This window comes from Gadus macrocephalus, chromosome 8 (assembly GCF_031168955.1).
Source record: "Gadus macrocephalus chromosome 8, ASM3116895v1".
Taxonomy (NCBI): Eukaryota; Metazoa; Chordata; class Actinopteri; order Gadiformes; family Gadidae; genus Gadus; species Gadus macrocephalus.
Genome location: NC_082389.1, coordinates 19039491 through 19054118, shown reverse-complemented (window position 1 = coordinate 19054118; position 14628 = coordinate 19039491). Strand labels below are relative to the sequence as shown.

General features: G+C 40.8%; 2 protein-coding genes across 3 annotated transcripts; one reads left to right on the top strand and one right to left on the bottom strand.

The window, feature by feature from the left end:
• The first annotated feature begins 2477 nt into the window (after positions 1-2477).
• On the top strand, positions 2478-5840 carry tmem70 (transmembrane protein 70). Of its 2 annotated transcripts, none has more exons than XM_060059789.1 (3): positions 2478-2762; positions 3365-3485; positions 5304-5840. In XM_060059789.1, exons 1-3 carry the CDS (start codon positions 2580-2582, stop codon positions 5747-5749), a joined length of 750 nt encoding a protein of 249 aa, XP_059915772.1. In that variant the 5' UTR covers positions 2478-2579; the 3' UTR covers positions 5750-5840. The 2 variants fall into 2 exon arrangements, with proteins under 2 accessions (XP_059915772.1, XP_059915771.1); XM_060059788.1 differs by having other exon boundaries at positions 2478-2774.
• Positions 5841-8452: 2612 nt separating this feature from the next.
• LOC132463524 (E3 ubiquitin-protein ligase TRIM39-like) lies at positions 8453-11905 on the bottom strand. The gene is made up of 2 exons (XM_060059783.1): positions 11751-11905; positions 8453-11183 (listed from the first exon to the last, which is right to left on the bottom strand). Exon 2 carries the CDS (start codon positions 11179-11181, stop codon positions 9556-9558), a length of 1626 nt encoding a protein of 541 aa, XP_059915766.1. The 5' UTR covers positions 11182-11183; positions 11751-11905; the 3' UTR covers positions 8453-9555.
• Positions 11906-14628: the final 2723 nt, after the last annotated feature.

Here is a 14628-nt window from a genome sequence, read left to right as displayed (position 1 = left end):
TGGCGTTCGGGTTTTATACTGATCCACTATGCCACCACTACTATCTCTCAGCAATTGAAAACATATGCTATGCATTTCTTACATAGTTGTGTTTTTAAAGTGAATTCCCTAAATTATAGATTAAAGCAGATTGGATGTTGCCTTTGCATTTTGAAGACAATATGCAGAATCTTTTCACTTACGAATTTACACGATCTGCTATTTTTTGCCAGCAGGCCTCCCTATACTTAAGTGCAACTGTGTTGCCCCAAGCTGTCGTCTCATTCTTGAACTCCATAGGATTTCATTATGACAATATGTTCCTCTTGTGTGAAATACACTGCTCTGGATCTATCCATTTTATAAAGGTGAGTAAAATAACGTGGTAAACGCCCGTTTATGGGAACACACATTGAAACTAAAGCAGTATCCACGGAGTAAGTGAGCTTCATGGTACTATTTATCTCTGTTTGTGAATTTTGTCTTTGTCTATCCAAGTTATCCAAAGAAAGCCCGGTAATGTTACATAGTGCGCTTCATAGTAAACCCTACCGGTTTGACACAATCTTGTGATATCTACTCATGGATTTGTGGTGCGATGTAGCGCAAGACTGATGTGCTGCCAGTCCAGAAGAAAGGTTATTCTAGTTCCATCCTAATCACAGTTGGATTTACATGGAGTATGCTCATACTGTCAGGATAAAAGGTGCAAGGAATCCTAGAGGTACATATAGAGCAGACTACCGAAAGAATACCTCATCTGGTGTTTATTCTACACAGTTACTTGGAATAAGAGGGCGTCTCTGCATTCCACTGGCCTCCCAGTGCTTTCTCCAAAGGCAAGGTCTCCCTGTCCAAATCCTTCACCGTTTGGCCTTTTCCTCTGAGGGTAGAGAATCCACAACAACACTCCTGTTGCTGTCAACGTTGTGAGCCTGAATCCTCCTTCCAAACAGAAGGACCTGAGGTCTTTGACCAAGGTAATCACTTCGGTCTCTGTGGGAACTGACCCAATCATCTACGAAAAAGTAATTTCTGATTGCATCGAGAGGCTTACGTCATACTTTCCCAGGTTATCCTCTGCTGTTGTCTTCCGCGCAAACGTTGAATGATCATCCTGTATTCTGCCAGGGGATGTCATGACCTGACTTTGTCCATTAGTTGTTTAGTGTTTGTTCTCGACGTCCATCAGGTGTCCTTTGACTTGTCCAATGACTTAATTTCCCTCACCTGTGCGTCCTTGTTAATCTTGCCCCCTGCACCTCATTCCCTCATCAGTGGCTGTTCCCCAAAGTGCAGGCTGCAGCCTTGCTAGAACACTTCCTTGCTAGTCGCGTCCTATGGAGATGAGGCTAGAGTACTGCGTGTTTGTAACGTTCAGAGTTTGGAACGACTTGCTAGTGTGGAAGCGCTTCCGCTTTTTAAATATTGCTCCAGTCATATATATTGTAATATTTGAATTGTTGAAATTGTTATTGACGATAGTAGTTTGTTTAAACACCACCTACTTACACCACCTACTTGCACAAATCAATCCATGCAAAATATAGCCTATCATTACGTTGCAAAAACTTTTGAAAGAAATCGCACAGGTTATTTTTTTGCATTTAATCTATAAAAGGCAATACGGCACAAAATATTTCTGAAACGTTCAAATTACTTCACTTGTGTAAAGCAATGTGTATTTCTTTCTATAGGCAATTTTTTAATATCCCGCGCAGCGTGTGAACGCAAAGGATTGTGGGTGTTTGGCTTGTTGAGGATCCATCGATGCATCCTTGAAAAATTTAGGAATTCTCAAAAATAAAGGACGCGAAAAGGGCCTGAATTTCCGAGTTTTCTCAACATTGGAACAGAGCTTGTCGGCGTTCTATGACGACGCGTCCTTAGAAGGGCAGCCGTTGAGCATCCTTCACATTGGGAACAGCCAATGTATCCCCTTATTCTTCACTTCAATTTTTTTCCCCACTTCTTTAGTTCCCTTGTTGGATTGGAATTTTCCTTGTGGTCTCACTGTCTGCCAGTTCACGGCTATATTCACAGAGAATATATCAGATATTTTGTTTCTTTATTAAAATTACTCAATATTACACCGTACCTACGGAGTAATTACGCACTACGTTGCTGGCCGTAATCTAAAGCCAATATTTTGTTGTGTAAAACTCATGTTACTTACTGCTAATTCATTACAAGCATTATTGTAGTAAATTAAAATATCATATCGAAAAATATATATTTTTTTATATCCAGTTGTTATCCAGTAAAATGGGTGAGAAGCGCCCCTGCTAGCCACCCTTCTCCTCTCATCTTTATGTTTCCAAAATAAGCATTAATCACTCCTGCATATATTTTTGTAATGAGCCATGAACTTCAATATGCTGAACTTGGGCATACTTTTATTTTCTCTTTTTATTTTATTTCATTTTTTTTTTATGAATGGTCAGTGCTGACGTCCAAACCTGTAGGTGGCAGCGTTGTGCAAGACGCCCTTCTACGGTCCGTTTATATCTAAAACTACGAGAAGAAGACCTCATCACAACAAATCCGCCTTGACTTTACCTAGAGCTTAACCATTCATCTATTTCAAATATACCAAAAAAATGCTTTATTTAACCCTACTTCGAGGATTGCAGCGGTGTGTTGGCCCGCAATCTCTAAGAAATGTCAAATGTAAAGCTCAGTTTTCGGTAGAACCAGGCTGTATGAGCAGGGGGCTGTCGAGCCCTCACCAGAGGACGGATACCTCGTTTCTGAGGAGGTCGTTCCACTCCGGGAATGTCAAGGTATTTAGACAAGTAAGTTTAATAGTTAACCACGGATTTAGGATCTATTAATTAGTGTTATGTTCTTTACTGGAAACGGGAGAGCATCACTTGGTATTATAAAGTTATTGGACCATGTTTGTAATGCAAATGCCATTCATTCAGCTGAAAGACTTCGAATAAAACGTTGAATATGTGGGATTCCGTTTGGAAATGTTAGTATTTCTGTCATTCATACCAGGCCTTAACCCTGACTCCCAAAGTGACTTTAATTTGGAATGACATGTGTAAAGATTCTTGTGAAAAGAAAAACAGCTAACGCTGTAAATTGTTATGTATGAATACTACAAAATACGAAAAAATGACAATCACAATTAGCATTTACAATTGACCATACCCTGAATATTCATTCTCCCATTGGCTGACCACGATCTAATAAACCCTAAATGATTAGACGATATTAACCCGAGGGAGGAAGACTTCTGTGAAGCAATACATCTTAAGTACTGTGACTTATCTTATTCCTGTCTGAATGATTGGACAACAATGGTGTCTATGGTGATGGGTTGATTGTGTTGACTGGCTTTATCATTTGGCCATCTTGTATGCTTTTCTGTGCACAGACGCAGTGCAAACCCCTTCAACCCCTGTGTCTCTCCTCAAAAAGTCTCTGCACCGCTGCGTCGGACTACTCTGAGACAGGGAGACTTGTTTACACAGGGAGCCTTGGTAGAGCTATAATTGGTAAGTCAGATGCTGTAACATTTGTTCTAAGATAAGTCACAATTAATACCATTTCTGTGCAATAGACATTTTATTTTCAATTCGATTAGATTTTTATTTTTTTAGTCATTCCACAGTTGACAAACGTTATGTAAATGATAATTGACTTGTCAAGAAGTCACCAACTATAGCCCTACGAGGGTGAAGGTAACAAGGTGGTCCTGTTATATATCTTTGACTTATACTAGTAATACTTTGAGAGGGAACCCATGAGAGGATCCCAGTAGGGCTGGGTAAAAAAAATCGATTTAATCGATTTTGGATCGATTTCATTTATATTTTGCAATATCGATTCATAGGGCATGAGATCCATGTATTTATTTTTTGTTTTTGTTTTACGATTATTATTTTTTCACTTTAATAAACAATGCCTTAATGCAATTTGCAGTGATGGAATGTTGTAGTTCAAGTTCACTTTCACTTGCAATTCCTTTCTAATTTCAAAATTGCACTTTTGAGACTTGAGACAGTTTTGTTTACAGCTCAAGTTTAAACTGTCCAATTTACAAGTTTGCACTTAAAACCTGTTGTTTAAGATGAAGAGAAAAATAGTTTGTAAAACAGTTGAGCCATTTTCATTATTTAAGAGCAGATTGAATCGAATCGAATCGTGATTAATCGATCCAGAACCTTATGAATCGGAATCGAATCGATTTAGGAAATTGGCCACGATACCCAGCCCTAATCCCCACAGTCGAAAAGTTAAGAATTGCTGGACGGGAGACAATCTATCCTAGGTTTGTTGATGATGTTTTCATTATATACATAATGATAATATCTTACAACTATAATTGCATGCCTGTCGCGCCAGTTACTCAAGTCACTCGTGCGCACTCAAGTGCGCACGAACATACACGGAAACGCGCACACACTAAAGCACGCGCACACCGGACGTCAACACAAAGGCAGTGACACATACACGGAAGCACACACACAGAGCACGCACACACACACACACACACACGCTCACAGGTAAGACGTTTACTGGCTCCGCCATCGGCACACGCGCAGGTAAGAACACACACGCAAGCTCCGCCGTTGACAAACTCCAAGGTAAAATGTTCTGTCTATAAACTATTTTTTAACTCAATTGCGATAACATAAGGGAAGAGACAATTTCTCACCTCGACAAGCAACGGCAGGTCGTTCATTTTGTCATATAAAAACCGTTAAATTCAAACATAGCGCAGACCGGCATATTAACACACAAGTGAGGTGATCTTAAAGAGACTGTGTCCCTATAACACAACAAAACATGTCAATGACATAGTAGTGAATTATGGTGAATTATGTCTATAAAGTCCACCACAGGACTACTCTTTACTATCCTCCTTTAGCCTCCCGAAATGTATTTACACTTTGTTGCTCAAACTTAATATTACTCTACTCCTTGAGCCTCCCGAAATGTCTTGCGATATTGATAGCCCCCTTTCCCCCCTGCAGACTGTTTTAGTAGTTTTATTTTGCTTATGTTTTGTGTGTATGCTATGTGTGACTGTAGGCTACTGCTGCCTGTCTCGGCCAGGACACTGGAAGAGATGTTTAATCTCAATGATGATTATTATTTTCAACTAACCAATAGTAGTTGCCTTGCATTTTTAAATGTCAATGCACTCATCAGCCCTGAGTAACAATAAAAGCTTTTTTAATAATATATCTGCTTGTGTAGTATACTTCACATTCCATTGAACAATTACCCCTATTAATTACAACTATAGGTTGAATGCACTCGCGAAAACTCTAGTATCATTAATTATTTCTACATGTGTCTCTCCTCAGGAGTGAAGATGTTCTCCTACACCAGCAGTGGCACCAGTCTGTGTCTAATGCCACACGTCCTCTTCAAGACCGGGCTGGCCACACAGAGTTTGGCTGTGCAGGCGTCCTTCATCGCGATCATCAGCCTCTTCACGTTCGTCACCCCCGTCCTCCTCCACCTGCTCACCAAGGGCTACGTTATCCGACTGTACCACAACGCCGATCAGGACACCTACACGGCCGTCACCTGCAACATCTTCCTGATGGAGAAGAGGACTGTGTTTAAACAGGGGGAGGTCAGCATTCCAGCCGTCGCAAAGATGTTCACCTCGTTCTACGCTGGCCGCAGGAGCATGCTGGTGAACCCCGACCTCTTCCAGCTCCCCAGTGACTACAATCATCTGATGGGTTATGACCAGCCGTTCACATTCAGTGAGGAGGACTTGGAGAGGCATGACAAAGGCTGAGTGGGTGGGTCGGGTTCCCTGAAAATAATAAGGCCCTAATTCCAAAGAACAATCAAATACTGTAATAAATCCAGAAATGGTTTGATCTTTGGTTATGTTGTTCTTATTTTCCATTTAATTATATCACGTAAGTTCAATAGATCAGCCAATGGTACTATAAAGAAGGTAAGTCTTAAAGGAGACATATTGTGGTGTTTTCAAAACAAGTAAACATAGTATTTGAAATCCGTGTATGGTTCGTTCTTTGAATATTCCGATTTAAAACAAAGTCAGAAAAATCAAATAACAGTCGTTTTTTGGTTTTTCTGATTTGGTTTTGAAACGGAAAAAGGGCAAAAGGAATAAACAAATAAACGGCATTTTTCAGTTTTTTAAATCAAAACGGGAATACTGAATAATCCAGTTGCTTGTTTTGTTTGTGTGATATTTAGATAAAACCACAATGAATGCCAGGAAAAGGGCACGTGGTTTTAAAAAAATACATATAAAGACGTTTCAAACTTTCCATTGAGTCTCGCATTCTACAATGGCTTTATTGTTTTCCGTGGGAGCCGGCGACTTAGTCTGCGAGTGGACGATATGACCGTGGAGAAGATCGCCATGATATTCCAGGTGGCTGTTTACTAAGAAGCCTAGCTGGTCACAAAACATTAAAATACATCTAAATGACAAGTAGCCTACATATTGTACAATAGGCTACATAGAAGAAGAAAGAAACTAGATTTCTTCTTCGAAGGTTGTGCTCCACACAGAACCTCCTCACCGTCATAACGGAGCACTTTGGTGCACCAGATTGCTTTAGAGCGGTACTGATCTCGTCGTGTGTCTTTCCATTGTCAAATAGTTCACGAATAAAATCCCCATATGGTTCAAGTGCGGCCATAGCTAAGGCTAAATATAATTGGACAGTCTATTGCTGGTTTAGGTGGTAGGCTCTTTTTTCTTCGCTCGCTGCGTTCTGCCTTCTGGTGTAGCCTGCAAATGTATCTATTTTTGTTTTTCTGTTTCGGGTTTAAAAAAACCAACAAACAAAACACAAACACAAATAAAATGCTGTTTATTTGTTTATTCCTTTTGCCCTTTTTCCGTTTCAAAACCAAATCAGAAAAACCAAAAAACGACTCCGTTATTTGGTTTTTCTGATTTGGTTTTAAATCGGAATATTCAAAGAACGAACCATACACGGATTATTTGAGTTCCAGAAAACATGTTTTTGAAGCTGTATGCTGGATATAGCTTTCAGGAAAAAAAATCTCGCCTACCGCTATTCCACTCTATTTCAGTCCCTTCAGAATGCGCTGATTCTGGTGTCTGTAGCTTTAATGCAAATGAGCAGCTGCCCATTGACCAATGAGCTGTCAGACTGAACCACAGCATGGAGGAGAAGGGATTGTTGCCGTTTGCGGACCCTTGGAGCTCTTTCTATGTAATATAAGGTGATAATAATATTATGTATGGGTACGATTAATTGCGATTAATCGCAAATTCTTTTTCTATGCTTTTTGTATCCCTTGATTTTTTTGTCCCATAATTCTTCTCATTTGAATTCTCTTATCAACATGGTGAAGTGCATCGGCTTGCCTTGTGCAAATGATTTTTTATTGATAACAACATTGGCATATACTGATCAAAACAGGACGATACAAAAAAAGAGCCTATAGTGCAATTAAACGACTGCTTTGAACAAATTTCATTTGAACATAGCAGTCAGGCTACTGCTTCTTTGTTTTGAGCCAAAGAAAAAAAAAAAAAAAATATTATTATTATTTTTTAAATAAAATAATTGCGTCAATCGCTCGATACAATTTTTAACGCCGTTAAAATTGGTTTGCGTTAACGCCGTTAATAACGCGTTTAACTGACAGCTCTAGTATTTATATAATATATCTATTATCATGGCCAAAAGCTATGTGCGATGATATTATGAATCATAAAGACTGCGTCTGACGTCTCTGGCACTTCCACAACAAGTAAAGACTCGTAGTGGGGAATATCTCGGCCATGGTTGAGAAGAATTGAGGGAAAGGAACTTTGGCCTTGACTCTGAAGTCCATGAACCGCGACATGGAGGAGAAATGGATTGTACTCCGGGAGCTGAGCTGCCGGACTGCCCGCTTAGAAGCCGTTTGGCCGCCGCCGAAGCTTCGGCGGCAGTCCGGCTGCTCTGGCGGGTGTCCTCCGGGAACTGAAAAGAGACCGGCGGGGGGAGCTCGGCGGCAGTCCGGCAGAGAAAGGGACTGTACTCTGGGAGCTGAGCTGCCGCCGAGTACCCCCCGCCGGAGCTCCTCGTCCAATGGTCCACAAAATCTTAGCTATGCTCTGATTGGAAGGGAGTGGGGAAATGGGAGGTAATATTCAACTGTGCCCCATTCTTACGTAGGAGGGGGCGCCGAAACTGACTCGCTTGTTTGGCAACTGTAGGCGGGGTACTTTCAGAAATGCTCACTCAAAAACTCATGTACAGACTTTTTTGAAAGTTTGTGTGCGTGCGGGAGCACCAGAGCCCCAAAACAACACCCCAAATCCCAGGGAAAGTGTTGTTTTCATAATAGGTCCCCTTTAAACGAGCACCGAATCCTTACTCAACTTGGCCCATGTTGATGGGAGTCTATGAAGTGCAGATGACTCTACACACGACAATATGACAATATGATAATCTAGACAAGCATGTTAAATTATATCTCAATTCAAACCATTGGCTACTTACAGCTCAGTAATTGCTTTATTATTTTTTATATACAGTAGGCAGCACAGAACATTATTTGGTTTCATAATAAGATAATAATCACAATAACAAGCAAAATAATTGCAATTATCAGTTTTGTTGCACAATGGACATAGAGCTACTAACTAACCGTGACCTTGAATGTTAACCAAACCCCAAAACAACTTATTACTTATCATCCTATGTTATTGTAATGATTGCATACTTATCAAAACACTGCCTACTGACCAAAGTATGTTTAATGCACCACCAGAGCTAATAACACAATTATACCTCTGTTAGGGTACTCTGAAGAGCACGTACAAACATTACATCCCTATTGATATTATTGGCTAACTGGTTTTGACTGTAGAGACTGGGAGGGGATAACTGGTTTTGACAGTAGAGACTGGGAGGGGCTTACTGGTTTTGACTAGAGACTGGGAGGGGGTACTGAGGTTGTTACTCACTACATCATCTGGTGTGAAGAGACTCTGGCGGATCTAGAACATTTGACATGGGGTGGCTTTAGGTCTTGGCAGGTGGGCTTGGAACGACAGTACGTGGGAAGAATCAAGGTAAATATATTTTACAAAACAAGAACACGAAAAGTACTCACTGGCAAAAACAATATAAATGTTGTACAGGCGAAATAATTGGCAATATCCCCAATTTAAGCTTTTCATTTGGTATGCTGCTTGTCACTGTCCAGCTACTCTGGCCTGCAAGAGTGAAGATGTAAAAAGTTCTGCTTAAAATCATTACATTAAAATGCACTGTAGGGTGATGTACTACTTAATTTATGGTCGTAACTAACTTTGGAAAAATTCATACATAATACAGATTATACCGTTACAATTGTATAGGGTTAGAGCCAATTGACATGAATATTATGTATGAACAATATGAACAATATATTTTGTGTAATTTGATCATGTATAATGGGTTATATTTAACAACAGTAAGGGTTATTTTATTTTCCTTAAATGACAGTGAACAGTATGATATGAATGCAGCGCTCTCAAATCTCCCATGGTAGAGGTTTTAATCAGGAAACAAGATTAGTTGTTTTGGTCGTTTTATTTTATTATCAAACAAAGTCCTAGTCTGTTTGATTGACAGGTGAGATGATCAGTGGGGCAGAGTTTATGCCCTCATAATTATAGAGACCTGGGCAGAGGAATGGATAGAGAGGCCCAGTGAAGGTGCAGCCAGTAGCAGAGTAGATATGAACCATGGCTTCCACATCATAGAAGGAGACCACACCCTCATCATAATCACCAAACACCCCCACCTTCTGGAGCTCAGCTCTCAGAGGGAGACGGACCACAGGGTTATTATTAAATACCAACCCGTCATTGTTAAACGCAATACTCAGGTAGCCATTCTCAGGCGTGAATTTGATCACACCTTTTCTGTTGATGGACTCTCTGGCCACTCCTAAACACCATCCAGTCTTGTTTTTAACCTGGACCTCAAAGTAAAATCTCCCTGATGAGAAGTTCTTCCTCGTGAGAGTACACAAACTCCATATAAATCTCTTAGGGTTGTCTGGGAGTTTCTGCCAAACAATGCCATCATGGACCTGTTTCCCATCCTCAGACAGGATGAGACGGGGGTCAGCTGTATCAGGATCCAGAGTCACATCTACTTCATACTGCTGGACCTTCTTCAGTTCAACGTCACGAAGCTTCTTCATCTCCATGTTCAGTGTCTCCTCCAGCTGATCCAGGGATCTCCTCAAGGTCCCTACGTATGACGGAGGATGGACCTCCACCGTCGTCCAGTCCCTGGTGTGTGGAGGATCCTTCAGGGATCTGAAGGTCTGGAGGAAGTTGAAGTGGTCTTCGATGTGTGAGAGTGGCTTCAGCTCTTTGCTCCTTTTGATCAAATCTTCTATTTCCTTCTCCAGCTCTTGGATGCGGTCTTCAGCTTGTTTATTTGTGGTTTTCAGTTTATCTTTAACAGTTTGGTGGAATTCATCCCAGCATTTTTCCACGCGGCGCTTCAGAGCAGTGAGGACCTGCACACCATCAGCTATCTCTCTGTCTGTGTCTGCTTTGCTGCGGACCCTTGTTTCTCTGATGTCTTTAATCTTTTGTTGTCTCTCCTGGATCATCTGCTGAACTTCAGACTCTATCTTCCCCAGCTGGGCCGTCTTCAATTCATATACCTCCTTTAGTGGTACAACAGGATGTGACCTGTGGTTTGTCTCTGTGCAGAACTGACACACAAACACCTGTTCATTCTTGCAGAAATGCTCCAGTAGTTGATTGTGTTTCTTACACATCCTGTCTTCCAGACAGACCATAGGCTCAACCAGCAGATGTCTCCTCAGGCCTGCCGCTCTATCATGTGGCTCCAGGTGGGTTTGGCAGTAAGAGGTGAAACACACTAGGCATGACTTCACGGCCTTCAGCTGGGTCCCAGTACAGACGTCACATGGAACTTTTCCTGGTTCAACACAAGGCTGCTCCTTTACTCGTACGGTCATTCTAAACTGAGCAGCCATCTCCGATACGAGCATATTGACACGTAGATCAGGTCTAGTGTGAAAAATCTCATTGCAAGCAGGACATTTGTACCGGACTTGTTCATCCCAGAAATTAGAAATACAGGCTCTGCAGAAGTTGTGTCCACATGGTGTGGAAACTGGGTTGCTGAATACATCCAGACAGATGGAACATGAAAAGTTATCTTCAGACCAGGAAGTCTTAGCAGAGGCCATTCCTATACACAGAAGACAAGTTTGATACATTAATGATTTTACTTGATTCCTATATTTTTCTAATTACATAACAGAATTTCCAGGAAAACTAGGAAGATCATCTCTGACCCCTCTCATCCAGCACACCACTAATTCACACTCTTACCATCAGGGAGGAGGTACAGAAGCATCACAAGTAAAACAACACGCTTTAGGGATAGTACCTATCTACAAGCTGTACGTCACTTGAACAAGCACTAAGCACTTTAAGGTCTTTAAGATCTTCATGGTCTACCTCACTTGCAGTTTTTGCACCACTGTACTGTACTTTACTGCTGTCATTCCCCGCGAACCATGCATTGTGTGTTTTTCATGTGTGTTAAGTGTTATACTCCTTGTTATTTATGTGCCGTTTTGGCTTTCTGTCTTGTAATGTTGTGTTGTTATGTTGCTGTGTAATACATGTGAGCACACCAAAACAAATTCCTATCAACTGTATTTTATATACTGTTGAAATGGCTATAATAAACTTGAACTTGAACTTGAAGAAAAGGTTTTAACTTCTCTTAAAGTTGTGCTGTTTGACTCACCTTGCTATGGCTTCTGTCTGTCAGACTATTTGTTCCAAAATGTGTTTTATTGTTCTACTCGAAGAGAGAACTGCTCACACGTCGGTTGGCTTTTGGTTTCTATGATCTTTTAGTTTCGTTTCTTCAAATAGAGGTCCTCTCCCATCCGGTCTAACAGTATGCTCCTCCCTATGGCTCCGCCCCCATGGACGCAGTTCATTTTTTGAAACGTTTTTCTTTAATACTATGTGATAAACGTTTAATCACATTGTATTTTATTTTTCAAATTTTTTACACTAAAGGATACGACTAATCTGTGCAGCCTCATCGCTGTGATATGAGAGACTAAGTAGGCCTAAATTGTCTAGGCCAGGTAGATGCAGGCTGCTAATCAAATAAAAATGCTTTATCTCCTAGTTTGAATTGAGTTGTGTTGCAACTTCGACCCCAAAAAGGAAACCCCCTGTTCAACGTTATGAAGTGGGTTCAAATGTCCGTTTTAATCATTTGTATCAAGCTTCGCTTAGGACAGAGTAAAATCTAAAATAATCGGGTAAAATGCTTCTACACACCATGAGAGAGCATCTCAATCGCCTTTAGCATACATTAAATTAATTGAATTAATTAGAAGTTGAATTGGTGTGGATAAACTTTACCTGGAGAATTGGGAAACTCACATTACCTTCAAATGCTCAGGACAGGCGAGGAATTCCATTCCGCGGGCTAGGATGCAGTGCACGGCACAGTCTGTGTGCCATAGTTTGAGCAGGGACGTGTTTAAGCTTTTTAGGGTCAGGGGGCCTAAGATTACATTTCCAATTACCGTACACATTTGGTTCATTTATGGTTTGTTTCAATGCTTTGAGATGGCTGTGGACATAGTGGCGGTTTGTTTTTTACAAGTAGGCTACAGTTTTAAGGACACAACCGTTAGGGGGCAGCTGGGGAGGCAAGGGTCTAAAGTGTGTGTGTGTGTGTGTGTGTGTGTGTGTGTGTGTGTGTGTGTGTGTGTGTGTGTGTGTGTGTGTGTGTGTGTGTGTGTGTGTGTGTGTGTGTGTGTGTGTGTGTGTGTGTGTGTGTGTGTTGTCAAGTAAGGTCGATTTCTTGTGGTCCAGGAGACAGGGAGGAGGTGGAGAGGTCTGTGGGAGGATAAGGGCGGGGGAGGCAGGGGCTGTTGGAGTATTACCAAGGCCTAGGGAAAGGTGGGGGTTTTACCAGCGGGGGCTGAAGGATGTTAAGGAGTTATGGATTTACTTATGTCAGTGTTACTCATGTATCAGGTTTATTCATGTATCAGTTAAACATCATAAAATCATATATCATGTTTTAGTATCATCATATAACAATCATTTTCTTTGTTTCTTTATTTTAGTATCATCATGAATCTATCTCTTTCTTTAATATCTATCATTCATTATAACGTGTTTCTTTGTTTTAATATCATCATAAATATATCTCTTTCTTTAATATCTATCATTCATCACAAAGTGTTTCTTTGTTTTAATATCATCATAAATATATCTCTTTCTTTAATATCTATCATTCATTATAAAGTGTTTCTTGTTTTAGTATCATCATATATCTATCTTTTTCTTTTATATCTATTATTCACTATAAGATTTATCATGTTGTTTAGACGTGATCGGTATGCCACATTCCTGGCTACGGGTTATGCCCAGGGGTGGGGCACCGAAGTAAGTGGGATAGGCGTCTGATACAAGGTAGTTAGGGGCTGAGCGAATCTCCTCACCAACCTGTTACAACCGTTAGTGGATACAGGTTTCACTAGCACCTCCTTTTAGGTGGTGGTAGAATTGACGGATCTGACAGTGTGTGTGTGTGTGTGTGTGTGTGTGTGTGTGTGTGTGTGTGTGTTAAGGGCCTTAAAGGGGTGATATCATGCTTTTTCGACTTTTCCCGTAGACTGTAACATGATTGGGGTCACTTAGAAATGTCCTTAAGATAAGTGAATCTATCTTTTCAAAGAAGATAACATTAAATTAATCAGGAATACAGTCTAGACATTCTTAATGACTTCTCCAGCTGGAAAAGGCCACTTTTTTCAACGGGATACAGTGTTTCCCCTAGATCTTTTTGTAGCCGTGGTTCTGTGAGTTGGTAAGCTAGCAACGCTGGGGGGGTCTGGGGGCATGCACCCCTGGAAGATTTTTTAAAAAATATAACTCTTTAAATGGTTACTTCTGGTGAGATTTTTTGGGGAAAATTTACAGATTGAGCTTCCAAATATGATATAACAACCAACAGAGTCAATGTATCAGCTGAGACCAGATCATTGTGCAAATGTACTTTGAACTTAACAGGGCTCCAGACTAACTTTCTTCACAGGAGCACGCGGTGGCCCCTAAATTAGGGGCACACACCGTAAATCAACATGCCAATGTGATTTTCTCATGTTTTTCAATGTATTACTAATAAATATTTTGATAATAGATGCAGAAATTACAATTTGCGGTTTCAAATTCAGTTTCAAATTTTAAAAAATATGCCGCTTCCTCTCTGCCTGCTCGCTTGTGATTCTCATGATCTAAACCAACTGTTTCCATGTGTGTGCGCATGCGTTGGACGAGCACGGAATCGACAGTTTCACGGGAGCGCGCCCGCTTGGCGTGCTGCTTCCTCTCTGCCTGCTCGCTTCTCCATTGACCAGGGGTCTCAAACTCAATTTAACTGGGGGCCGCTGGAGGTAGTGTCTGGGTGAGGCTGGGCCGCATCAAGTATTCCACAAAAAAGTACAAATATCCAATCTTCTCAAGCTTTACTATTAACAGTTCTGCAACATGAATGCTTTTTTGAACATGAATGGCTCTTTTGAACATGAACGGCTCTTAAAAATGAACCTTCTTCAGAACATGAACTGTCCTTCTGAACATATGGCTTT

Bases quoted from the DNA above. Each gene is read 5' to 3' on its own strand.
- LOC132463524 (XM_060059783.1), bottom strand. From the start codon at position 11,181: ATGGCCTCTGCTAAGACTTCCTGGTCTGAAGATAACTTTTCATGTTCC.
- tmem70 (XM_060059788.1), top strand. From the start codon at position 2,580: ATGCTTTATTTAACCCTACTTCGAGGATTGCAGCGGTGTGTTGGCCCG. The intron at 2,775-3,364 runs GTAAGTTTAATA...TTCTGTGCACAG, and splicing joins ATGTCAAGGTATTTAGACAA to ACGCAGTGCAAACCCCTTCA. The intron at 3,486-5,303 runs GTAAGTCAGATG...GTCTCTCCTCAG, and splicing joins CCTTGGTAGAGCTATAATTG to GAGTGAAGATGTTCTCCTAC.